This window comes from Sus scrofa, chromosome 4 (genome assembly GCF_054392235.1).
Source record: "Sus scrofa isolate SSC_HxYL_T2T_F1_AM1 chromosome 4, Sscrofa_HxYL_maternal_Yorkshire_Landrace_v2.0, whole genome shotgun sequence".
In the NCBI taxonomy this organism is placed as follows: Eukaryota; Metazoa; Chordata; class Mammalia; order Artiodactyla; family Suidae; genus Sus; species Sus scrofa.
The window spans coordinates 122,965,263-122,991,086 of record NC_139386.1 but is presented as its reverse complement, the minus strand read 5'-3'; the positions used below and the strand labels follow the sequence as shown (position 1 = coordinate 122,991,086).

General features: G+C 40.8%; 1 protein-coding gene across 26 annotated transcripts in view; it reads left to right on the top strand.

Moving 5' to 3' along the window:
* CDC14A (cell division cycle 14A) overlaps positions 1-25,824 on the top strand; it is a 169,405-nt gene that overhangs the window by 108,370 nt on the left and 35,211 nt on the right. For 23 of the 26 annotated variants that reach the window (XR_014844657.1, XR_014844658.1, XR_002343573.2 and 20 more), the window contains 2 exons: positions 4,541-4,679; positions 23,303-23,462. Coding sequence is in view for 18 of the 26 variants with exons in the window: in XM_085023854.1 (XP_084879980.1) it covers positions 4,541-4,679; positions 23,303-23,462 (299 nt within the window). In the remaining 8 variants the exon portion in view is untranslated. Of the gene's footprint in view, positions 1-4,540; positions 7,536-7,611; positions 8,821-23,302; positions 24,315-25,824 lie in introns of those variants that run through there. The other 3 variants (XR_014844656.1, XR_014844655.1, XR_014844660.1) reach the window with 3 other exon arrangements.

Genomic DNA, 25,824 nt, shown 5'->3' with positions numbered 1-25,824 from the left:
TAAGCTTTACTCTTTTCTAAAGAATGGTGATGTTTGATCTTGGGCAGAATGTACTTCAAGTGAAAACAGATCACACACACACACACACACACACAGACACACACACACCCCCCTCATCTAATGAAAGTGTAAATACACTTTTTAAAAAGGGAGGATTACTGGGAAGAGAATGCCAGGAGTCTATAAACATGAGCTTGATTTAATTTCATTTACATTTTTGATGTGTATTCTCAACCCTAGGTGATATTGCCCTCAAGGGGGCAAAATTGTTTCTGGGTGGTAAAAAATCTTTTCTTTGTCTGTATACAATGTTGATTTACACACAGTACATTGAGAGATATGCAGCCTATTTGTAGCAGTAAAATTTCATGAGGGACAATTAGGAAAAACATTGCCGAGAGGCTCTTGGTCTGGGGTGGGGGGCAGTCATGGAGAAAAGGTTGAGAAACATTGATTTAGAGACATACCTTTTTCACGTTTTCACATTTATGAAACTAGAATGGATTTTAAAATTGATAGCCTGTCAGAGTATATTTATTTACTTATTTATTTCTTAGTGGTGCTTAAGCAATGGTATGTGAAACATTAATCTAAAAAAGCACAACTTCGGAGTTCCCATTGTGACTCATCAGAAGCAAATCTGACTGGTATCCATGAGGACGTAGGTTCGATTCCTGGCCTTGCTCAGTGGATTAAGGATCCAGCACTGCCATGAGCTGTGGTGTAGGTCGCAGATGTGGCTTGGATCTGGCATTGCTATGGCTGTGGTGTAGGCCAGTGGCTGTAGCTCCAAATAGACCCCTAGCCGGGGCACCTCCATATGCTGCAGGTGCGGCCCTAAAACGACAAAAAATTAAAAATTAAAAAAAAAAATAAAGAATCACAAGTTCCTATCTTAACTAAGCCGAAAATCACAGAAAGCAGCATCTTCCCACTGGGGTGGGAGCAGGGGAAAGGGCATGAATAAAATATAGTACAAGAGGGAAAAAAAAACAATGTCCTGTCCTACACTATTAGACGATGTGATGGCATCTTCGATTTGCAGAAAAACCGTGTTTCCAAGTGCTGAGGAGATTAGAGAAGTTCTCTGTGTTATTTGACCAGGAAAAGCTGACAACAGGACCCCGCCTTCTGTGGGAGAGGAAGAGTCTTAAAAGACATCAGAACACGATGCCATCAACCTTTCCTATTTCCTTTCCTAACTAAATGTTCTCGTGGATGAAACTGACATTGTACCAGTTTCCCAGGCCAGACCTCTCAGGTACCTTTAGCTTTCCCTGTGCCCCAGTCCGAATGTCCTTCTGACCCAGCTCCTCCTCCTTCCTCGCTCTGTCTTCTCGGTCCCCCTGTCCGCCAGCCCGGCTCTCCTGGGATCCTGTCTGGCTCCTGTCTCTGTCCTTTCCAGTCCAGGGGTGTGCTGCTGCCACATCCAGCTGTTTTCATCATCTCGTCTTCTTTGTCCCCCAATACATGGCAGCTTTATTTTGCCCTTTTTCCTTGTTTAAGGGAAAAATCAGATTTTTGCATGGTAACCGTTGTATGTTTATTTGTTGTTGATAATATCATGAATTTCATGATACTTTTTAAACAAGTCGAATTTTGTTCATTAGAGCCTCATTGCCATATGTTTGAGAAAGTAAGGACTCATTTGTGCAGGAGATGTGACCTGATCAGTGCTGAGAGCACTGAGCATGTGGACGTGGGGACTCCCCAGGAATGCTGGAGTCCTTGGGGTCTTTGGCTCACCATAGATAACCTAGTTCCCCTAAGGACAGTCTACTCCCTTTGACTCAGAGATGCTCGTTAATCGGCCCCTCCACGCCTGTCTGACCTTATTTTCTACTCAGCACACACTGACACATTCTCCAGGCCAGTCAAGCTTTCAGTCACTGAAGCCCCTGCTGAAAGTGGGACCTTCCTATTCTTTAGAGTCTGCTGAAGTCCTTATCATCAACGACACATCCTCTGAAGACACCAGCAGCTCACACAGCCCCTTTCTCTGAGAGCCCAGTTTCAGGTCAAACCGAATTTCTTTGCTTCTTGGTTAATATTCTCAGGTCTACGATGACTTTGACAACAGATCATGGTCAGTTATAGCCTCTACTTGCTTATAGCCCTCGGCTGTGGTCGAAGTCCTGTCCTGAGTAGCTTGTAGGCAGGGAATAAACATTTCACCAGCTGAATCAAATGTTTAAAAACATCCCTAGAGCCACTTTGTTGTTCTATAAGAAAAAGAGTAGATGATAAGAAGAGATTAAGTAGTAGAAAGATAACCCAGCCTAGTGCCTGGCGTATGGGTAGTACTTAACAAATAGAAGTTTATGGACTGAATTTAATTCCAGGCAGCTAGATATGGAAAGATTTCAAAAATGCTTGTAAACAAGCATTAGTGGCTCAGCACTACATACCTCGTGAGAGCAGACTCCCTTCACATTTCTGGCCCCAGCATCTGTCCCAGTGCCTCATACTCAGCCGGTCTTAGTGTTTGGCTGTTTGGCTCATGGAGTGACTGAGTGGATGAGCCAAGAGTGGAAGCAACTCTGGGATAATAGCAGGACGCCTGGGGAATTTTTGCATGTTTACTTATTATGCTAATATGAGTGAATTGGTTAGTATCTTTGGGTCTCAGTACTAGTATATGAGTAATAGTCATCATATTTGAAAAACCTGTAGCTTGATCAAATTTTTGAATGCTTCCGGGAAAGGAGGGAAGCCAGTGTAGATTTAAAAAAAATTGTCTAGGAGTTCCCGTTGTGGCACAGTGGTTAACGAATCCGACTAGGAACCATGAGGTTGCGGGTTCGGTCCCTGCCCTTGCTCAGTGGGTTAAGGATCCGGCGTTGCCGTGAGCTGTGGTGTAGGTTGCAGACGAGGCTTGGATCCCGAGTTGCTGTGGCTCTGGCGTAGGCCTGTGGCTACAGCTCCGATTCGACCCCTAGCCTGGGAACCTCCATATGCCGTGGGAGCCGCCCAAGAAATGGCAAAAAAGACAAAAAAAAAATTGTCTAAAACGTAGCATTCTATCCCCTTGTGTTTCTGGAGAGAGATTAAAAAAAAAAAAATCGCAATTTGCAAAAACACTTTAAAGAACGTTTTGATTGTGATAGTAACCAATACTTCTTTGGAAATAATTTCTAATCGTGTTAATTTATCCTGCATAACAGAAATTACATTCAACATAAGAAAAACATACTGACACAAAAGTTATTGAAAAGTGCAGGAACCTCAGGAAATGAAACTACTTCTTCTTTTTTTGCTTTTTAGGGCCTCACCTTTGGCACATGGAAGTTCCCAGGCTAGGGGTCGAATTGGAGCTGCAGTCTGCGCCACAGTCACAGCAATGCCAAATCTGAGCCGAGTCTGCAGCCTACACCGTAGCTCATGGCAACACTGGATCCTTAACCACTGATTGAGGTCAGGGATCGAACCCGTATCCTTACGGATACTAGTCGGGTTGGTTACCAATGAGCCATGACGGGAACTCCAGGATATGAAACGTAAATGCTTCTGTTTGCTTGGTTCTTTCTCAGGCGGCAACGTGCCCCCACAATGGCAGAGACTATGTGTGTTTTATTTGACACTGTGTCTAGCACAGTACCTGGCAGGTAGTCACTGCTCCATCTGTACTGATGGGCTGAGGAAATAATGAAATCCTGGTCTCAGAAGAAGCTGCCGGGGGGCTAGGAGGGCCACCTGATGGCAGTGGTATGGAAACAGTTGTGGGGTAGGCAGCTAATGGGGCCTGATGATGTCTGGTGTCTTCTAACTCTGATTCTATAATTCCTTCTTCCAAAATAAGTTTCAAAAAGCCTCACCATTTAAATAGGCTAAAAAGTGATTGTGATAACATAATCAGTTACACTACTGACTCAGGGGTCACAGACAGAAACTGTTAAGGTTCCTCTTAGGCTGGGCTGGGGCTAAGGATGGGAAACACGGGGACAGCTGACAGGTGATATTTTCAAAGTGTTTGTCTGGAGCCACATTGCCTTAACAATAGTCACCGTGAGAGTCATTCCCAAGGCCCCGGGGGCTTGAACGCTCCGTAAATTTTCAAGATCCTTGCTCTGAGTTTTGTGTTTTCTTACATATGTTAATTTTATTATTTGTTTGTTTGTTTATTTATTTATTTATTGTCTTTTCAGGCCGTACCCAAGGCAGATGGAAGTTCTCAGGCCAGGGGCTGAATCGGAGCTGCAGCTGCCAGCCTATGCCACAGCCACAGCAACAGATCCTTCCCCCACTGAACGAGGCTGGGGATCAAATCCGCCTCCTCATGGGTACTAGTCAGGTTCTTAACCTGCTGAGCGACAACGGGAACTCCTCGTGTGTTAATTTTAATCACATGATTTATTTTTAAAGAATTTCTTGAGTTTAGAATTATGTTTTAATGCCCCCTCCCCATAAAAAGTGTTACATTATTGTCTGGGTTTTAAAATCTTGAATTATATTGCGGTTTCTGGACAGGGTTTGATTTCAGTGTTTTTGTGGGTGCGTTTGCTGTATTTTGTATTTCTTGTTCTGTTTCTCTCTCTTGCAGCTGGTCTTGGAAGAACAGGGACGTTGATAGCCTGTTATGTCATGAAACACTACAGGTTTACACATGCAGAAATAATTGCTTGGATCAGAATATGCCGGCCTGGCTCCATCATAGGGCCACAGCAGCACTTCCTGGAAGAGTAAGTAGATTGTCTCCCTCGTCACATGACGTCCTTGTTTCTGATCATTTCTGCCTCTTGGTCCCCGGCTGTGGACTGTGTCACACCTGTGGTTGTGAGATGGCTTCATCGTGAGAGAAGGCTGTGCCTCTAATGGAACCCTGTTGGCTTGACAGCTAATGCATTCTAACTGCGTACCTTTTATATCTCTTAGAGCAGGTGAGAGTGAAAAGAAAATCACAGAGCCATCTCTGCCTACCTTTTTTCTGTCATTTTCTATGTGTGATCTGGCTACAGTGCAATTTTCTTATGTCATCCCACTTGGTGCTTTTCATTCTTTTGTTTGCACGTCTAAAAGCAGAATGAGAAAAAACCACAACTGAGGTCAGTCAGTGCTCGCAGTGACATGCTCCCCTGACAGCTCACCGTGCTGCTCAAGTAGCTGCAACTTAGGGGTTTTGAAGGAAGAATAAAGAGAACTGGGTTTTCGTCCTGGCTGTGCCACTAACTAGCTTTATGACCAATATTTAGAAGATAAGTTCCTTCTTTCACATACTCACTCATTAACTATTTATCAAACCATAGCCCACAAAAGGGAGTGGTTTAACCTGTAAGGGTACAACCCTTTCTTTGTGGTTTCCCCTTAGATTCTTCTTCTTCTTCTTCTTTTTTTTTTTTTTTTTGTCTTTATAAGGCCACACCTGAAGCATATGGAAGTTCCCAGGCTAGGGGTCGAATTGGAGCTGCAGCTGCTGGCCTACACCACAGCCACAGCAACACAGGATCTGAGCCTCATCTGTGACCTACATCACAGCTCATGGAAACACCAGATCCTTAACCCACTGACAGAGGCCAGGGATCGAACCTGCATCCTCATGGATACAAATTGGGTTCCTTACCACTGAGCCATGACGGGAACTCCTTCCCCTTAAAATTTCAGAAATTACCGTCCATTTAACCATTAAAAAAATCAGGAGATGATATTAGCACTAGATGATTTAGGTCCAGCTCTAAAATACTGGTGATGTCTTAACTGAAATTTCACTTTAAAACTTCTGCAGTGGCTGTATTTTTTATTTGTTTCTTTATTGTGTCGACAACCATAACATTCAATTTACCATCTTACCAGTTTTTAAGTTTACAGTTCAGTAGTGTTAAGTATACTCGCACTGTTGTACAATAGATCTCTAGAACTTTTTTCATCTTGCAACACTGAGACTCTCTACCTACCAAACATGAATTTCTCCTGCTGCTTCTCCTCAGACCTCAGCAACTACCTTTCTACTTTCTGTTCCTAAGATTGTGACTCCTTTAGATACTTCATAGGAATGGAATCCTCAGTATAGTGTCATGTTCTTGACATTTTTTTTTCATTTTAAAATATTTGCTTGAAGTATAGTTGATTTACAACGTTGTGTTCATTTCGGCTATACAGCCAAGTGATTCCGTTAGACATATGCACACATCCATTCTTTGGGGAATGGCTCTATTTTGAATAGCATTCTTTTCCAAATAATTCATTCCTGTCCCGTTTAAATCATTTTATGTTGGTGAGAAGCAAATGATCCTGAATTTCCTAGAAAGGTGCTGTAAGCGAGCTATCAGCATCTGAAATGGTTCAAAGCATTACTTTAATGGTTATTTTAGGTGCCTCTGGGAAGAGGGAATAGTGATAGAAAACAATCACTGCAGTTATACCTGAGCTTAAAATGATGAGGTGGAAGTGTAAGAAATACATAAGAAAAAATAGCCAAGACCGGGATCATTAAGAAGACAAGTGCCTAGGTTTTTTGGCCTATGAGATATTATTGTATTATTTTAGAGCTTTCTTCTTTGTCAGATTCTCAGCCGGTGGTTGCTACTATTTTACATTCTGTGTGTCTGCAGATGGGTCTTTGTGCTTTGCATCTGCCAGGGGCTTGTTGTGCTAATTGCTTACTAAAATTGAATAAATAACCTTAGGGTTAGAAAATAACAACAGCAAAATTCTAAGCCTGGATCTTTAAGCCATCTCTTAAAATCATTGTTTGGAAGAATATTCATTCATTAGGCACCTACTGAATGCTCACCTTGCCGCTGGCTCTCTGCTGGGTTTCCAAGGTGAGGAGCTGTCGCTGGGGAGACCACTGGTCAGGTTCCGCTAGGTTTCCCTGGGGCCTCTGATGCCACAGGCCTCCCACGTCATGCCTGCTACTCCTCCTCCTCCTTCCTACTCTGCCTCCTCTCTCTGCCATGTCTCACAATAATAAAAGAAGAAATCAGGGTTAGGAGGCAAAGGCGTTAAGTTGATAAAAAGGTATTTTTCACGTATAGATATTTAAGCTGTAAAACTGAGGCTATTTACTTAGGTGTGGGTCCACACTCTACCTTTGCAAGTGTTTGTCTTTGAAATTGAGGTGCAGGAATGGCTTCCTTGTATAACGGAAATATTAAAATGAATTATTACTAATGCTGAGGTCAGAACCTTCTGCAGGTTCTCTGTCTGAGGCACTGTGGCTCTGGTATTTTGCAGTATTTGCTGTAGAGCCCGTGTGGGAAAATGTCTGCATCACTGAGGCGTGTTTGATTGGTTGCTTCCTTCCTGTATCCGTGTGTAGCTTCATCCACTTGATGGCTCTGAGTGGCACCAGAGGTAGTATTTTGCTGTGCTTGACTGTGTACGCTTTTTTGTTCTCTCCTTCTCTCCTATTTTTCCTTTCAAGACTGCGTCTTGGTGTACCTCGTGGCAGAAGACAGTCTAGTGCGTTAGGGACATTTGTTCGTTCCGCAGGTGTATGTTAAGTGCACGTGTTCTGCCAGGCGATGCTCTTGGTTCTGGGGATGCAGCAGTGAACTGGACAGATGAGGCTTTTTCCTCTCACGGTGCTAGTGTTTCTAGTGGAAGGAGAGCACAGTGACCATGTGTGTAAGTTTATACATGAGCTGATTTCTGGTAGGGACATGACAGCGGCAGTGGGCAGCAGGGAGGAGATGATTGATGGGGAAGAGCCATTCTGGCTGGGGTGAAAAATTATCTTAATTTGTATTTTCCTGATGACCATTGATGTTGAACATGATGTGATGTGAGATGTTTGGCCAAGACTTTGCCCATTAACATTAAAAAATTTTTTTTTTCTTTTCTTTTCTTTTTGGCTGCATCTGCAGCATGTGGAAGTTCCTGGGCCAGGGATTGAACTCAAGTCATAGCAGTCACCCGAGCTGCTGCATTGACAACATCGGATCCTTAACTGGCTGTGCCACAAGAGAATTCTGAAAAAAAAAAAAAAATTTAAATTATTGATTTGTTGTAGTTCTTTATTTTATTTCTTAATTTAAAATGTTTGTTGAAGTTAATAGAAAACCATTTTTCGCAGTACTATATGCAGTGTTGATAGAAAATATACTATTATTCTACAAATTATTTACTATTAGGAAAAGCAGTTAATGTTGTATCTGGCAGCTTTAAGGAGTACTTTTTCTTTTCCGTGAGTTTTTTTTTTTTTAAATTGAGGTATAACTGACGTTTAACATTATGTTAATTTCAGGTGTACAACATAATGATTCAATATTTGTATATATAGGAATTCCCGCTGTGGCACAGTGGTTAAGCATCTGGCATTGTCTCTGCAGCTGTTCAGGTCACTGCTGAAGCTCAGGTCCACTCCCTGGCCCAGCACAGTGGTTTAAGGATCTGGTGTTGACACAGCTGTGGTATAGGTTGCAGCTGAGGCTTGGATTCAATCCTTGGCCTGGGAACTTGCATATAGTGTGGGTATGGCTGAAAAAGAGAAAAAATTTGTATGTATATTTTAGATACGAGTCCTTTCTCAGATGTATGTGCTGTATGTTTTTTAATGAGGAGAATTAAAATTTTTTTTTTTATCTTTTTTTTTAGGGCTGCGCCTGCAGCATATAGAAGTTCCCAGGCTAGGGGTCTAATTGGAGCTACAGCTGCTGGCCTATACCACGGCCAAGACCACAGCCACAACAGATCCGAGCTGCATCTGAGACCTACACCACACCTCATGGCAATGCCGGATCCCCAACCCACTGAGTGAGGCAATAATTTGCAATTCACATTAGCAAATTATTATTATCTTGAGAAATGTAGAAAAACTGACAAAATTAAATACCCACTATTAGTTTTTTTAAAAAAAACTCTCAATGAACAAAAAAAAAGAAAGACGTTTCCTTATTCAGATAAAGGTCCTCAATGAAAAGCCCAGGGCAACGCCGGATCGTTAACCCACTGAGCAAGGGCAGGGATTGAACCCGCAACCTCATGGTTCCTAGTCGGATTCGTTAACCACTGCGCCACAATGGGAACTCCCTGGTGTGTAATTTTTGTCGCTTGTAATGCTTCTCCCCTGGTGCACTTGCTTAGGTGGGTAGGGAGGGGAAAATGCGGTACCCAGGCGATCTCTGGTCCTCTGTGTGGCCTCCAGGGAGGGCTGGGTCGCGGTGGGAGCGAGGGTCTCTGGCGGCTGCACATTTCTGTTCTCCTTCCGTGACTGTTTCTAACCATCCTGCCGGCAACGTTTATTTAATATGCCTTTCTCTAACCATTCCAAACACCACCTTAAGCCTTCTCTTAAGGGACATTTTATGCCAGCAATGATTTTTCTCTTGCCTTTCTCATGCTGTCCTGTTAGTGGATACAAGTTTACTTCCTCTATTGTGTATAAACCATTAGAAGAGACGGAGAGTGTGTTTATGGTTCTGGCTTCTTTTAACTGGGTCCCTAACCTCCTAAGGATAAAATTTTAAAAGGTTTTTTTCATCTGGAACATTACCGTTACAATTTTCTATCAGTTTTACCCTTTTTTCAGTGGGCTTGAATGTATCTGGCCATTTCTTGTCCTGAGTTGCAGGGATTCTCTCCTCCCTCCCTTCCATCCTTCTTTCCACAACTATTTGTAGAAAGCCACTGTTTGACAGTGTTCTTTGCACTTGGGAAATTTCAGTGAAAGAGTGATTTCTGACCTATAGAGAAGAAGGAGAGGAAGAGGAGGAGGGAGAAGAGAGGGAGGGGGAGAAGGGAAAAGAAGAAGGGGGGAGGGAGGTTGATTGGTTGTGTATGTAGTTAATACACAAATGTATAAATTCGGTAGTTTCTCTGACCATAATAAGTGTGATGCAGATAAATGAGGCGCGGAAGCGCAGAGGATGGATGCAAAGGCAGTTTGAATAGGGTGGTTCAGGAGTTCCCGTCGTGGCGCCAGTGGTTAACGAATCCGACTAGGAACCATGAGGTTGCGGGTTCGGTCCCTGCCCTTGCTCAGTGGGTTAACGATCCGGCGTTGCCGTGAGCTGTGGTGTAGGTTGCAGACGCGGCTCGGATCCCGAGTTGCTGTGGCCCTGGCGTAGGCCGGTGGCTACAGCTCCGATTCGACCCCCAGCCTGGGAACCTCCATATGCCGCGGGAGCGGCCCAAGAAATAGCAACAACAACAAAAAAGACAAAAAAAAAAAAAAAAATAGGGTGGTTCATTGAAGACTTTTGTGCAAAGATCTCGAAGAAGTGAGAGAGTAAATCGTGGGTCTTTTGGAGAAGAGGGTTTCCCTCTGAGGGAAAACTGCCGAGGCTCTGTGTGGGAATGTGCCTGAGGCCACCGTGGCTGGAGGGGGGCAAGGGGGATGAGGGCGGGGGGAGGCCAGATCGCGTATTCTCCTAGGCCTCTGTAGGAGTCGGGCTTTACTCGGGGTGAGATGAAAAGTCAGCACAGGGTTTTAAGCAGAGGAGTGATGTGATTTTGCCATAACACACAGACACACACATTTTTTTTAATTAAAATTTTTACTTTGAGGGAGTTCCCATTGTGGTGCAGCGGAAACGAATCTGATTAGTATCCATGAGAATGCGGGTTCTATCCCTGGCCTCACTCAGCTCTGATCCCTTGTTGCTGTGGCTGTCTTGTAGGCTGGCAGCTGTAGCTCCTATTCAACCCCTAGCCTGGGAACTTCTATGTGCCGCAGGTTTGCCCCTAAAAAGCAAAACAACAGATTTTTTTTTTTTTTTACTTTGAGATAAGTGTATGAAATGACAGAGAAAACTGTGGTTCCCCCCGCCCGTCCCGCTTTTTTTCATTTTTGGCAGCACACATGCCACTTGGAAGTTCTCAGGCCAGGGATCAAATCTGAGCTGCAGCTGTGACCTATGCCACGGCTGTAGCAATGGCAGATCCTTAACCCACTGCACCATGGCAGAAACTGCCTGTGTTTACTTTAGAGAGAACTCCTGTGTACCCGTTATCCACTTTGTCCTACTGCTACTGTCTTGCAAAACTAGTGTAATGTCACATCAGGATATTGACATGGATGCAGTTAAGATATAGATACAGTTAGCATTTCCATCACGGCAAGAATCCCTCACATTCCCTTTTTATAGCTACTCTCACTTCCTTTCTGCCCACATCCCCTCCTTGACTCCTGACAACTGCCAATCTGTTCTTCCTTTATGTATTTTGGCATTTCGAGAATGTTTGATATATATGAATCACAGAGCATGTAACCTTTCGGCTGTGTATAATTCTCTGGAGATTATTCCAGGTTGTTGCATACATCAATAATTTGTTCCTTTTTATGGCTGAGTAACATTCCAAAGTATGAATATATGACTGTTTGTTAACCATTTACTTGTCGAAGGGCAGCTGTTTCCAGTTTTTGGCTGTTATGAATAAAGATGCTCTGAGTGTTCATGTACAGGTTTGTTCCAACATACATTTTCGTTCCTCTCTGGGCTAAGTGTCCAAGAGTGCAATTGCAATTCTGGCTTATAATGGTACATGTTTAGTTTTATAAGAAACTGTCAAACTATTTCCCAGAGTGGCTGTACCATTTTATATTTTTACGAGCAGGCTTTGAGTGATTGAGTTTCTCTTCATATTTGCCAGCATTTTTTTTTTTTTTTTTGGTTTGTTTGTTTTTGTCTGTCTTTTTAGGGCCAAACCCGTGGCATATGGGGGTTCCCAGGCTAGGTGTCAAATTGGAGCTACAGCTGCCAGCCTACTCCACAGCCACAGCAACGCAGGATATGAACCACGTCTGTGACCTACACCGAAGCTTGCAGAAACGCTGGATCCTTAACCCACTGAGCAAGGCCAGGGATGAACTTGCAACCTCATAGTTTCTAGCTGGATTCGTTTCTGCTGCGCCATGACGGGAAGCCCCTTGCCAGCATTTTTTAAGCCATTCTGATGGGTATGTAATGAGATATTATTGTGGTTTCAGTTTGCACTGATACTGTAGGTATCAACGAACAACTTTTCATGTATTTATTTGCCATCCCTATAACTTTTTGGTGAAGCATCTGTTCAAAATCTTTGTCTATTCTTTGAGTTTTGAGAGTTCTTTCTATGTTCTAGGCACTAGTCCTTTGTCTGATAAATGGTTTGCAGGTATTTTCTCTCACTCTGTAACTTGTCTTTCGTTTTCTTAATAGAATCTTTTTCAGAGGAAGAGTTTTAAATTTTGACCAAGTCCAGTTTATCAGTTTTTTCTTTTTTAGATAATGCTTTTAGTATCAAATCTAAGATCGCTTTGCTCTGCTCTAGATCCCCGTAATTTCTCGTATCTTTTTCTAATAGTTTTGTATTTACATTTAAGTCCGGGATTCATTTTGAATTAATTTTTGTGTAATGTGTGAGACTTGGGCCAGGTTCCATTTTTTTTTTTTTTTTTTTTGGCCTATGGATGTCCAGTTGCTCAGGCAACATGCGTGGAAAATGTTATTTTTCTCTTTTTTTTTTTTTTTTTTTTTTGCTTTTTAGGGCTGCACCCTCAGCCTATGGAAGTTCCCAGGCTAGGGGGCACATTGGACCTATAGCTGCCAGTTTACACCACAGCCACAGCAGTGTGGGATCCTGGCCACCTCTATCACCTACACCTCAGCTCACAGCGACGCTGTGCAAGGCCCACTGTGCAAGGCCAGAGATCGAACCTGCGTCCTCATGGATACTAGTTGGGTTTGTTTCTGCTGAGCTACAATGGGAACTCCCAGGTTATTTTTTCTCCATTGAATTACTTTTACATCTCTGTCAAAGATCAGATGAGCATACGTTATAGATCTATTTCTTTGTTCTTTATTCTGCTCCATTGATGTATGTGTCTCTGTCCTTCCTCCAATGCTATACTCTCTTTTTTTTATACTCAATGAATTTTATTACATTTATAGGTGTACAACGATCATCACAACCAAATTTTACAGCATTTACATCCCAAACCTTCAGTGCATCCCCCCACCGCTCAACCTGTCTCCTTTGGAAAGCACAACTTTTTCAAAGTCTGTGAGTCAGTATCTGTTCTGCAAAGAAGTTCGTTGTGTCCTTTATTAGATTCCACATGTAAGTGAAAGCATTTGATGTTGGTGTCTCACGGTCTGACTGACTTCACTTAGCATGAGAATGTCTAGGTCCATCCATGCTGCTGCAAATGCTCTTATTTCTTTGCTTTTAATGGCTGTGTAATATTTCATTGTGTATGTGTACCACATCGTCTTGATCCACTCCTCTGTCGATGGACATTTAGGTTATTTCCATGTCTTGGCTATTGCAAATAGTGCTGCAATGAACGTCGGAATACATGTGTCTTTTCGAGTCGTGGTTTTCTCTGGATAGATGCCCAGGAGTGGGATTGCTGGATCAAATGGTAGTTCTATCTTTAGTTTTCTGAGTACTCTCCATACTCTTTTCCACAGTGGTTGCACCAATTTACAATCCAACCAACAGTGTACTAGGGTTCCCTTTTCTCCACACCCTCTCCAGCACTTATTGCTTGTAGACTTTTTGATGATGGCCATTCTGGCTGGTGTGCGGTGGTACCTCAGAGTGGTCTTGATTTGCATTTCTCTAATGAGTGATGCTGAACATCTTTTCATGTGTTTTTTGTCCACTTGTATGTCTTCTTTGGAGAATTATCTGTTTAGATCTTCTGCCCATTTTTTGATGGGGTTGTTTGTTTTTTTGGTATGGAGCTGCAGAAGGTGTTTATACATTTTGGAGATGAATCCCTTGCCAGTGGCTTCATGTGCAAAGGTTTTCTCCCCTTCTGTGGGTTGTCTTTTTGTTTTGTTTAGGGAACTCCTATCCTCTCTTGATGCTGTCCTTACACAGTGAGCCGTAACAGGAGGCTTAGCCCCTACTTTTCCTTCTTTAACAAAACCGTCCTAGCAATGCCCGTTCCTTTTCTTGTCCTCACAAATTTTAGAATAATCATGTCCATATCTATAAAAAAATCATGCTGCAATTTTTATATAAATGTGTGAAACCTCTATGTCAGTTTTGGGAGAATCGACATCTTTACTGCTGTTAAGTCTTTCAATCCATAAACACAGTCTGTCTCTTCACTTACTTAGATTTTTTTTGATTTCTTCCATCGGCATTGTTTAGCTTTCATCATCTAAGTCCTGTGTTTCTAGAGTTGCACCTATATACTTTATTTTCTTTTGGATGATTATAAATGGTATTGTATTTTAAATTTCAGTGTCCTTGTGTTAATTGCTCACGTGTAGGAATACAGTTGATTTTCTGTCTACATTTATTTTGTATCCTGAGTAGGTCTCATTTGGTATATATTATAAATGGGGACTTCATAAATGTGATCCAGTTAAGGATCTCAAGGTGGAGAGATTTTTCTGGATTGTTCTAGTGGGTTCAGTATAATCACAAGGACACAGAAGCAATCATTAGAGGAGGAGGCGATGTGAAGATGGGTTGAAGCTGGAGGAAGGGACCATACTCCAAGGGGTATGGGCAGCTACTGGTGGCTGAAAAAGCCAAGGAAACAGACTCTCCCTTCAGAGTCTCCAGAACGAACCCACCCTGCCAACACTTTGACTTTAGCTCAGTGAAACTGATGATGGACTCTTGACCTCCAGAACTGCATGAAAGTACGTATGTCTTCTTCTAAGCCACCAAGCTTGTGGAGGTTTGTTATAGCAGCTCTGTGCAGACAAGAAACTGTGAAATACATCTGCATCCACTGTGTCCATTTGTGTAGATAGTAGGTATGTTCCCAGATCCTCCTGTGAACATGCGTATTCCAAACCTTTTCTCTTATTCATCGTATTTCTACTTTGGAGTATTTGATGTAGTAGAGTCCTGTGATTGATGTTATGTAAGGAAGATTGGGCAGCAGCAATGGGTAAGATGGATGGGATGGAGGGAGACTGGAGTCAGAGGGGCTGAAAAGGAGGCTATTAAAACCTAGGGGATGGGGACTCGTCAAAGGGGATGGAAGTTAGACCGAAGAGTTAGAGATGGGCACCGGGGCATTTCACGGGAATAAATCAGGCTTTGAAGACTGACTAATGATATGAGAGATGAAGAGCTTTGAAGTCTGACTAATGATATGAGAAATGAAGAGCATGATGTCAGTGATGACGCAGAAGCATGAATAAGTAACACATTCATTAGGAAAGAAAGAAGAGGATTAAAAAGTTTTGTAATAGGTTTTCATCTGTCGAAAATAACTGAACAAGTGAGAGGGATCGTATTCTTTCAGAAGTGAAAAAATCCAATCAGTGCTTTTGAGGTAAGGTTAAATCTCAATCTGTGACTTTAGGAAAGCTGGTTTGTCACATCCTGCTAGTCCTTGAACAGCAAAATATGTCCAGGTGTTGATTTCTATGCCTTGAAGACACCTTCCTCTTATGTCACCAGGAATAAAGAGAGATGTTTGTTAGCATCCTTGTGGGCTGAGGAATTTATGTTTTGGCAGATCAAGACCTCTCTTTTGTTATGGCCTGAAATTTTATATTTAATTTTTTTCTAGGATATAAATACAGCTATTTGCAGAACAACCATCAAGTGTTTTTCTTCTATGTAAAATAAAGCTTATATTCTTAAGCTAAAAATACCATTCTGCACCCAAAGTGTGTCTTCTACCAAATATCCTCAAAGTTCTTAAAATGCTGCACAAACATGATTCTTTTATTACTGAGCCTTTTAACTGCATCCTTCTCAGGGAGAGCCTATAGAGATAGATGGATGGGATTGGGCTGCTTTTAGGATTTGTTTCATTTGTTTTATTGACCATTGATTGGGTGATGCTCTGCTGACCTCTGGATCCTGTACCATTGAAGCTTTTGTTTGTTGGAAGGGGATCCTTGAGGGACAGCTATTAAGTTCCCATGGGGACTTTTGGCCAAAGAGATCCTGTCACCACAGAGATATGATGTTTGGTTTTTTGTTTTCTGTCTTTTTGTCTTTTTAGTGCCGCACCAGTGGCATATGGAGGTTCCTAGGCTACGGGTTGACTCAGAGCCGTAGCCACTGGCCTAGGCCACAGCCACAGCAACGTCAGCTCCAAGCCGCACCTGTGACCTACACCACACACAGCTTATGGCAACGCCAGATCCTTAACCCGCTGAGCTAGGTCAGGTATTGAACCTGCGTCCTCATGGATGCTAGTCAGATTTGTTTCCGCTGAGCATGCGGGAACTCTGTTGTTGTCGTTTTTATATTTAATTTCCTTCTGGGAGAGAGAGAATTCAAATAAAGGTTTCATCTGGATCTGGCAGGGAGTTCTGTCTTTACAAAGTAGAGCTTCCACTTTGAATGAAGTTAACTTTAAGGAAGCGATGTTGTGGCCAAACTCTTAGTCCTAAATCCATAAATCAGAGATTGCCCCCATTTTGCTTTATTCCCGTAGATATTTTCATGAACTTCCAATTAGTTGGATATTTTTCAGGGTCATAATTTAGCTGTAAGCCTTCAGTTGTCTGTAGTACTTCTCAAATATTAAAGTGTGTAACATTCCTTTGGGATCTTGTGGGATGCAGTTTCTGGTTCAGGGGTCTGGGGTGGGACCTGGGATTCTGTCTTTCTATCAGGCTCCCACGTGATGAGATGCCCCTGGTCCACCAACCACATTGTGTAGCAAGGATCTGTGGCTCATTTTTACTCACAGACATCAGCTTACACCACATTTGGTGCTTGTGCATTGGTCAGTTTTGCAATTGGATTGAGCAATATCAGAAATGAATAGCACAACCACTGCTTTTTATTTCAGGAAATCACCAAAAATAAGATGAAGAAAACCCGTTCAAGAAAATGGAAATGTGCTTAAAATGTCTAACAGCTTGAGTTTTCAATTATAATTGATTCCTATTGTTTTTATTTGTAGTATTTCTTTTAAGTTACATGGGCTAGGCAGGCCAAAGGATGTGGATTAATTTTTTTTTAAGTAATCTTTTTTTTAAGATTTAAGAACTTGTCTTTCTTAACATACAGAATTTAGAGTCTGAAATGTGGCCACCAGAAGAATTTAGAATAGTAATAGATGATACTGTGATTTGTTTATTAAAATAAGCTCATTGCATAGGTTTGAATTTGCACTGTTTGACAGCCACATTTCTGCAGAAACACTCAGTTATACTGCTTTTCAATATTTAGTGCCGCATCATTTGATCTATTTATTGACTCTCGGTTGGCATTGAATCTTTTGGCTAAGAAAAAGAAAATTCTAGTAGGAGTTTAAGTTAAAAGGATAAGGTATATGTAAGAATTTTTGGCAATGGTGGCATCAGAAATTTATCTCAAAATACTCAATTACCTAAGATAGAAAACGGAGTGTTTTTTGTTTGTTTCATTTCCTATGGAAAAGCATTCGAGTTGGAAAGAAGAATGTAAGCCGTAAAGCATTAGTTTACACAGTTTGTATCACGGCATGATTCCAGCGATCAAGCTCCCATTTATGGGGCTCTATCCCTAAATGAGAATTAGCTACATTGAATCTTTTTGAGAATTTCCTAATTTTTTTCTCTCCTGTGTTTCAGAAGAGAAAAAAATTAAGAACTTCCCCCTACACCCTCAGATATTCTTTCCAACCATCATCCTATTAAATCTTCCACGTGTACAACGCAACGGTAGAACTCCTTGAATTCTTGTCTCCTTCTCACCCCCTGAATCTTGGGTCCTGGTTTCTAGGCTGTCTTCCTTTGATATCAGGTTAGACCATTTCATTAGCCCAATTCTTTAAATCAGGAACGACTCTGCTTCCGTAATAGCCCTGGGGAGGTGGAGTAGGAGACACACAGGGCAGAGTGGGGCTCAAGTCACAGCTCCAGGTCGAGCTAGAGTTGGTTGGGCTTCTGTACAAAATGACCAAACGGTGGCTTTGGGAGGATACTGGGGTCAGGGTTGGGTCATACTAGAAAAATATGTGTCAAGGATGGAAGAAGTGATGAAGAGGGGGAGTTAGGGTGGTGTGGAGATGGGATTACTTACAGTCAAGGAAGTGAGGGAGAAGAGGTCAGCCGCAGGAGAAGACGCGGCACAATGACAGCATTGCGTCTGGAATTTAAAACCGGGACTGTCTTTAACAATGCAACTGACTTGATGTTGTTTAGAGGAATTTTAAAAGCAGGGTTTTAAAAAAGACTTAGGAAGTCTTTTTTTTTTTTTAATCGAAGTACAGTTGATTTACAGTATTGTATTAAATTCTGCTGTACAGCAAAGTGATTCAGTAAACTCTTTTAAAAATACCCCTTTCTGTTTGGTTTATCATAGGACATTGAATGTAGTTCTGGGTGCTGTACAGTGGGACCTCGTTGTTTATTCCCTCCACGTATAACGGCTTGCATCTGCTAACCCCAGCCTCCCAGTCCGTCATCCCCCAACCCCCTTCCCCTTGGCAAACACAAGTCTATTCTTGTCCATGAGTCTGTTTTTATTTCATAGAAAGGTTCATTTGTGCCATATTTTAGATTCCATGTGTAAGTGGTATCATATCGTATTTGTCCTTCTCTTTCTGACTTACTGCAGTTAGAATGATAAGCTCCAGTTGCATCCATGTTGCTGTGCATGATATTATTTTGATCTTTTTTATGGATGAATAGTATTCCATTGTGTATATGTACCACAACATTTTTTTTTTTTTTGTCTTTTTACCTTTTCTAGGGCCGCACCCATGACACATGGAGGTTCCCAGCCTAGGGGTCTAATCGGAGCTGTAGCCACCAGCCTATGCCAGAGCCACAGCAACACAGGATCCAAGCTGCGTCTGCAACCTACACCACAGCTCACGGCAATGCCCAGATCCTTAACCTACTGAGCAAGGCCAGAGATTGAACCTGCAACCTCATGGTTCCTAGTCAGATTCGTTAACCCCTGCGCCATGACAGGAACTCCGTACCACAACTTCTTTATCCATCTCATGAAATCTTTATATCAGAATTAACTATGACTTGGCTCATAATGAGGCCAGTTAGTTTTTTCATATGTGCCAGGCTTGGGGGCTAGCCCAAATGTGAGCAGGCCAGGGCCAGGACATGGCCAAAAATAATGATGCAAGCACTGTCTCCTTGTCTCAACAAGGCTTTGTTCGAATCAAGATAGATTTTATCCTGTCACTTCAAAGCACGCTATTTTTTGGCAGTGGGTCATTTATGCCGTCTTAGAAAATGCACTACTTTACTGGAGCATTTCCTTTGTGTTGGTGTGTTAACTTCCTGGAATTTGATTTTAAAATGCTAATAAATACTTAAAAATGTATGTTTTACTTCTTCGGTTTGAGGTGAGGCTCCTAAGGAGTAATAGACACCACAACATAAGCGTGGTTGCTCTTGTCAATAAGAAAGGCATTGACGTGAAGTGCTGCTTTTTCTTAAGGAGCACTTGCCTACGGAACTGCTTAGCAACACACAAATCAGCTTTGACACCTTATTCATCTGTAAGATTCAGGTTCAACTCAAGTCTTTCCAGTGAAGGAGCAGATTGAGTCTTTTGAACTAAGCAAGTGAAAGGTGTTCCTTTGTCATTTTCGTCTTCAGGTCGGCAGCAGCATCAGAGTTTTCACTTGGTAACATTTTGGAATCGGAGATTTTTTCAATTTAGCCTCTTAGGTCTTCCAGCTTCTTGGTTTCTGTTCCTTCTTCACGTTTTTTGTTTGTTTGTTTTTAATTTTTATCGTAAAGACCCTTCCAGGGTCTTCCCTTCACTTTTGAGATCCAGTGTAAATTCCTTAGCATGGTGTGCAGAGCCCAATATAAGCTGCCTCCCACCTCTCCTCTCTCAAAGCAGATGTGCTACAGCCACAACAGACAGCCCAGTTTTCCATACATGCTGTGTTCTTTGATATCACTGTTTCTTCCAGCCCACGTTGTCTTCCTTGTTGGAGAATACCCTTGCTGGCTAAGCCCTGCTCATCTTTCTAGATACTTTTGAACTCTCAGACTACTTTTCTTTGATTCTTTCAGTTTGAGGTAGGGCCCCTTTCTCCTAGAGTCCTAAGCAAATCTCGGTCATAGGACTTGAACATTGGATTTCAGTGGTTTACTTTTCTCATACTAAACTGGGATTTTTTTTTTTTTTTCATTTTAAAAAGGTTTGCAGAAGTATAGTTGATTTACGATGTTGGGATATTCTCTGCTGTACAACAGAGTGATTCAATTATACATAGACACACATCCATTCTCTTTCAGATTCTGTTCCCATATAGATTATCACAGAACAGTGGGTAGAGTTCCCTGTGCCCGACAGTAGGTTCTGTTGGCAAGTCATTCCAAAGACCACAGGGTGCATGTGCCACTCCCAAGCCTATGGGGATTTTTGAGGGAAATTCTGTCTTCACTGTTTATCCCTATTCTTTCTGTGTGTTTCGAGTTGCTGATTTTTTCCCCTGTCTGAACCAGGGCTGAATTTTTCCTCTCTGTGAAGAAGTAGTTCTTTATCACCAGGGTTTTGACCAGAGACCCAAGACTCCTCTTAATTTATGAATTTGACGGTTATTTTTTGCAGTATTCAGACTGTGCCAAGGACTATGCTTTTGTTTACTACTATTGGAAGGATATAAGAATCAAGCATCAGGTAAAAGGTTATGTCAGATATAGCACTAAGTGAAAAAAGTTTGGAGGAGTGAAAGATTAAAGCAAGAATTTTTGAAAATATAAAGTATCAGGAAGGCTATTTTATAATTTTATGAAGATTTCCACAAAGGAAGAAAAATTTAAGAAGAGTTCATTTTGAATAACTATTCTTATAGATGGTATGACTCAGTGGTGGGGCTAAGCTCATCAGTTTGCCTATCTTAAGCTCAGAAAGTACTCCTCCATTGTTTGCTTCCGAAAAGCAAAAAAAAAAAAAAAAAAAAAAAAAGTGCCATGATAGAAGGTAGATACTGTCACACTCCCTAGTGAATTGGTGTGTGTAGATTTCTGGAATTTTGATTTTACTCATATGTTTAAAAATTCCAGATTTAAAACATTTAATCTATTTAGAAACACCTTGGAAGTTTCTTAAGATAATTCAGCCTAGTTTCAACTTTAGAACAATGTTAGGAATAATAAGTCTTATATGTGGACCACATATTTTCTACCTGTACCGGCTGTCTGTATCTACACCATATTTCTATACTGTATCTGTATTTATAAACTATATATCTATATACTATATTTGTGTGTCTGTGTCTATATACATCTATACTGGCTGTCTCAGAAATTATATTTAAAGGTATTTTTTTTGTTTTATTTGGAAACTACTGAAAAATGAACAAAAATTAAAAGAAAAATAGGGAGTTCCCATTGTGGCTTAGTGAGTTAAGAACCCAACATAGTGTCTATGAGGATATGGATTCGATCCCTGGCCTTGCTCAGTGGGTTAAAGCTCTGGCATTGCTGCAAGGCGTGGTGTAGGTTGAAGATGCACCTTGGAGCTGGCATTGCTGTGAATTGTGGTGTAGGTCGAAGATGCAGCTTGGTTCTGGTGTTGTTGTGGCTGTGGCATAGGCTGGCCGCTGCAGCTCTGATTTGACCCCTCGCCTGGGAACTTCCATGTGCCGCAGGTGCGACCCTAAAAAGAAAAAAAGGAAAAGAAAAAACACTTTTTATTTGAAACTAGGGTAGGATATTATATTAAAAAAAAAAAAAAGAAAGCCTCTCCAATCATTCAGTTCAACCTATGTTGTTAATATTTTGGCACATATTCTCCTGTCTTCTAAAGGTGTTCTTGTTAAAACAATGTAGTGATGGGTTGTGGGCTGTCTTTTATGATAGAGGCTTTAAAGGTTCCTTTTCATACTTACTCTAGCTTTGTTCTGCTTTGATCTGTGTATTTATTTATTTTCAGATCATTTATTTTTTACAAAAGCAAATAAGGCACAATGTTTAAAAAAAGTCAAAAAGTGTAGACATCGATTAAGTGGGTTAAGCAGTAGGAAGCAAAATTTCCTTTTGTCATCATTCTTGCAGGTAACTCATTAATATTTTGGTATATAATCTTCTAAATAACTGATCTGTGAGTTGTAATATTTTCCCTTAAAAAATAGGATCATGCTCTTGACATTCTGTCACTTCTATTTTTCATTCACTAATGCCTTATTTCATAGTCACTCTACCCTGTCACTGCATGTAGGTCCACCCCAGGACCTACATGACTATGTAACATTTCACAGAATAGATTTACTGTAATTTAATAAACTCGTTGTCCATTAGGGTGACTCCATTGTTTTGCTCGTACAAATAATGTTGCAACAAGCATGTTTGTATTTTGTACACAAGTGTGTATTCATAGCATTATACCTAGATATGGATTTGCTTAGTTGGAGGGATCACATATGTAAAATTTTGCTATAATTTAAAGGTTAACCTCTTCTTCAAGACTTTGAACAATTTTTAACCATAAACAATAAAGTTCTGATTTGAGAATAAACGTTGCTTAAAAGGAAAGATGGATTCCTTTCCTGAGGACCTGCTACGACAATACATTTCAGGGAAGGTTATTTGTTTTTTCCCCTATTTTAACCCAAAGTTTCTGTGCTACATGGAACCTTTGAGAGAAAGTATTACTTGGTTTTCCTGTTGCTTTAAAAGAGAAATCTATGTTCTCATTGGTGGCATCTCCTTGGTAATGCTGTTATTTCATTGCCAGTTGGTATGACTTATGATGAACCATAATGTTTTTAGTTGAATTCTGTTCTGTACAGTATAATATAGAAAAAAAAAACAAAACTCAGTTCTATCGGATAATTTATCTTAAAAGAAATTTATGAAGGTGACTCCATCAATAAAAATAGAAGCTCCAGATTGTCATTTTGCTTATACATTTTTAAGTTCCTTTTTTATAACCTCAGCAACAAGTTGTAAAAGTGCTTTGTTTGAATAAAGGAAAGCTTATAGGTGAATGTCAAAGAAAAGAACATTTTCTTTTTCCCAAAGAATAATCTAATTGAGGCTATAAACCTTATTTTGGATTATGAGAGTGGGTTTTTAATGACTTTTCACGATAACACATACTATTAGATGTTAAGTACTTTTTAAACATAATATCTCCATTTAGCTTAAGTTCCTTTACCTACATCTTTGAGTCCATTTCACTCCAACTATTTTTACAGATTACTGTTTGAAAAATATATTACAGATTTTTCATATTTAAAGGACAAACTAGCTCACAGTCTTTATTTCTACAGAATTTGTTCTAAGCAGCTGAGAACCTTAAGAGTTAACCCATGTTGGGCTATATAGACTTATATTGGAAGAAGCGTGTTTGTGTTTAATACTGAATTTTAATAATTTATTTTGGCATTTAGAATATGGCTTTTTTTTTTTTTTAATTTGAAGGCTTCATACTCTTTCTAGTCTGCTAATCTTTTTTGTCCATAAGACATCATACCTTTGAGGAGGTCACAATCATTTATTTAAAAGATTATTTTGTTTTTTTCTCCTTGTTTCAGAAAACAGGCATCGTTATGGGTCCAAGGAGACATTTTCCGATCCAAACTGAAAAGTAGACCATCCAATGAAGGAAGTCTTAATAAAATTCTTTCTAGCTTGGATGATATGTCTATTGGTGGAAACTTATCTAAAATTCAAAATGTGGAGAGATTTGGAGAGGTGAGTTTTTTCTGCAAAGATTTTTATGTCTCCTTAAGACTAACAGTTTGCATTTATTTGTTTCCCAATTGAACTAACACAGCCATACTTCGCTGCATGCTGAGAGTACTAAATTTTCAGGCGTGGCGTCACCATGTATAAAGCAGGAATCAAAGGAAAGAAAGCAATTATCCTTAAAAAGAAGAAAGCTGTAAGAGTTCAGTTATAAAGGAGTTTACTCTGGTTTGGAAAATACTTAAAAAACAGAAACTGCAAAGCAAACTTTCTATTTGAAAATGGAAATAGATGTCAAGAAGAAAAATCTTACTGTGACAACTGGATGATACATCCCACAAGTGGTACACTGAGGTCTCAAACTTATGATTTCCAAAAGTCCAGAGTTGAAACCACAATCAGAGGCAACGAGACTCTGCTTTAAACAAACCACTTTCAGCAGTTGACATACATTGTCTGATTTAATCTTTGTAACTACCTGATGAGTTAGGCAATATTAGCTCTATTTTATAATAAGAAAATTGAATATTAGAGAAGTCCTAATCTCGGCGTTAGAAACATGATTCAATCCAGGTCGATCTGATTTCAAATCCATATTTTTTTTCCATCACACCTGAATAAAGATGGTAGTGATTTACTAAGAAGCACTTTTGGAGCAAGAAGCAACCTTGAGGAGTTCCTGTCTTGGCTCAGAGATAACAAACCCGACTAGTATCCATGAGGACGCAGGTTCGATCCCTGGCTGTGCAAGTGGGTTAAGGATCTGGCCTTGCTCTGAGCTGTGGTGCAGGTCTCAGATGCGGCTCGGATCTGTGGCTGTGGTGTAGGCTGGCAGCTATAGCTCTGATTTGACCCCTAGCCTGGGAACTTCCATGTGCCGTGGGTATGGCCCTATAAAGACAAAAAAAGAACAAAAGGGCCACGTTGAAATAATTTGTTCTAGTTCCCCTCTTCTGTGGATCAGGAACCCAGGTCTCATGAATTTTTTTTACCTGCCCAAGGTCACAAAGTTTTTGAGTAGTGGGACCACCTTAAGGGCTTGTAGTCTAACCCCTAATTTAACTCTTCCTACCACAACATACCTTAGGTGAATCTAACACCTGGTTTATATTTATAATTTTACGTCCCTAAAGGGGCCAAAAAAAGCTATTAAAAATATGTAAGCAGCAAGTGGAGATTTACATTCTATTAGACGGTGACCCAACAGATCTGGAAGGGTCTGACAGGCTTGGCCCCCAAGGAAACCACAGTGGAAGGAATGCATCATAGGTCAACAATGGGCATCCAAAACAGGTTTTTTTTTTCCCCAGGAAAGATAACCAGAGTGCTTGGAAATAGAGAGTTTTCTTTAAGAGGAAGGATGGGGCCTGCTGGAGGAACTGAGTTTTCAACCCCGTGATATGGTCTCCCAAATGGACGGCCACTGATGGAGTGGCTGAGTTTACTTGTTTGAGTCAAGTTAAGTGTAAAAGTAAATCTTAGCCAAGGCCGTGTTGATGTTTAGAGTCTTTGTTGACCTTTTCTTGTCTCTGTGTTATAATCAGGCCTATTCAAAGCAAACAAAAAGGATCTGAACTGACGTTTTAATGTGCTAGTCTAGCTAAACAACAATAGTTTCTTGCTCTGCTCAGCGTTTCCTCCTCAGGTTGAGTTCAAGTAAATAGGGCTTTTGAGTTACGACCTCTGAAAAGGCACATATTAAAGCCTACCCATCTATCTGAGAAACACATTGATCTTGTAGGATGGACTCTTATGGTTTTTATACCATAATCTGTATTAAATTAACATCTGGTGGTTAGAACATTTCATTCTCATTTCATTCTCTTTTTTGGATCCCAATTTGTTGAACTCGAGGCTAATTAACATGTATTTATCACTGGAAGGGTGAAGAATGCAGTATGATTGAAATTTAAAATAAATCACTTTTAAATATGAGCATATATGCAGATGTTGGCTGTTTTATCTCCTTCCTATTTCCTGTATCCCCCAAATTAATCACTTTAGTGCTCATTCAGAAGTGCTATTATTTTTGAAATTAGAGGTTAGAGATGAAAGAGTTCAGAAATACCAGAGAATAAATGGTGGGGTTGAGATTGTAGGCAGTGACATATCTATGGGTTGTGGGCCACTTTATAGTTAGGCGATGCTTTGTGCAAATAACTCTTCTGATTCTGAGCCTTTTTACTGCCGTGCTTATCTGGCGCTGTCTCCAGAACATTACATGAATATGGGGAGTTAGTTTACTCGAGAATGTAGCACATTCAGTGATGTCTTTTAACTACAAGTGGAAAAATAAGTTGAGAATGCTGCAGGGTTTTAATGTGTGTCACGTTCCATACCAGAGTTCAGGAGAGAAGTCCATGGAAAT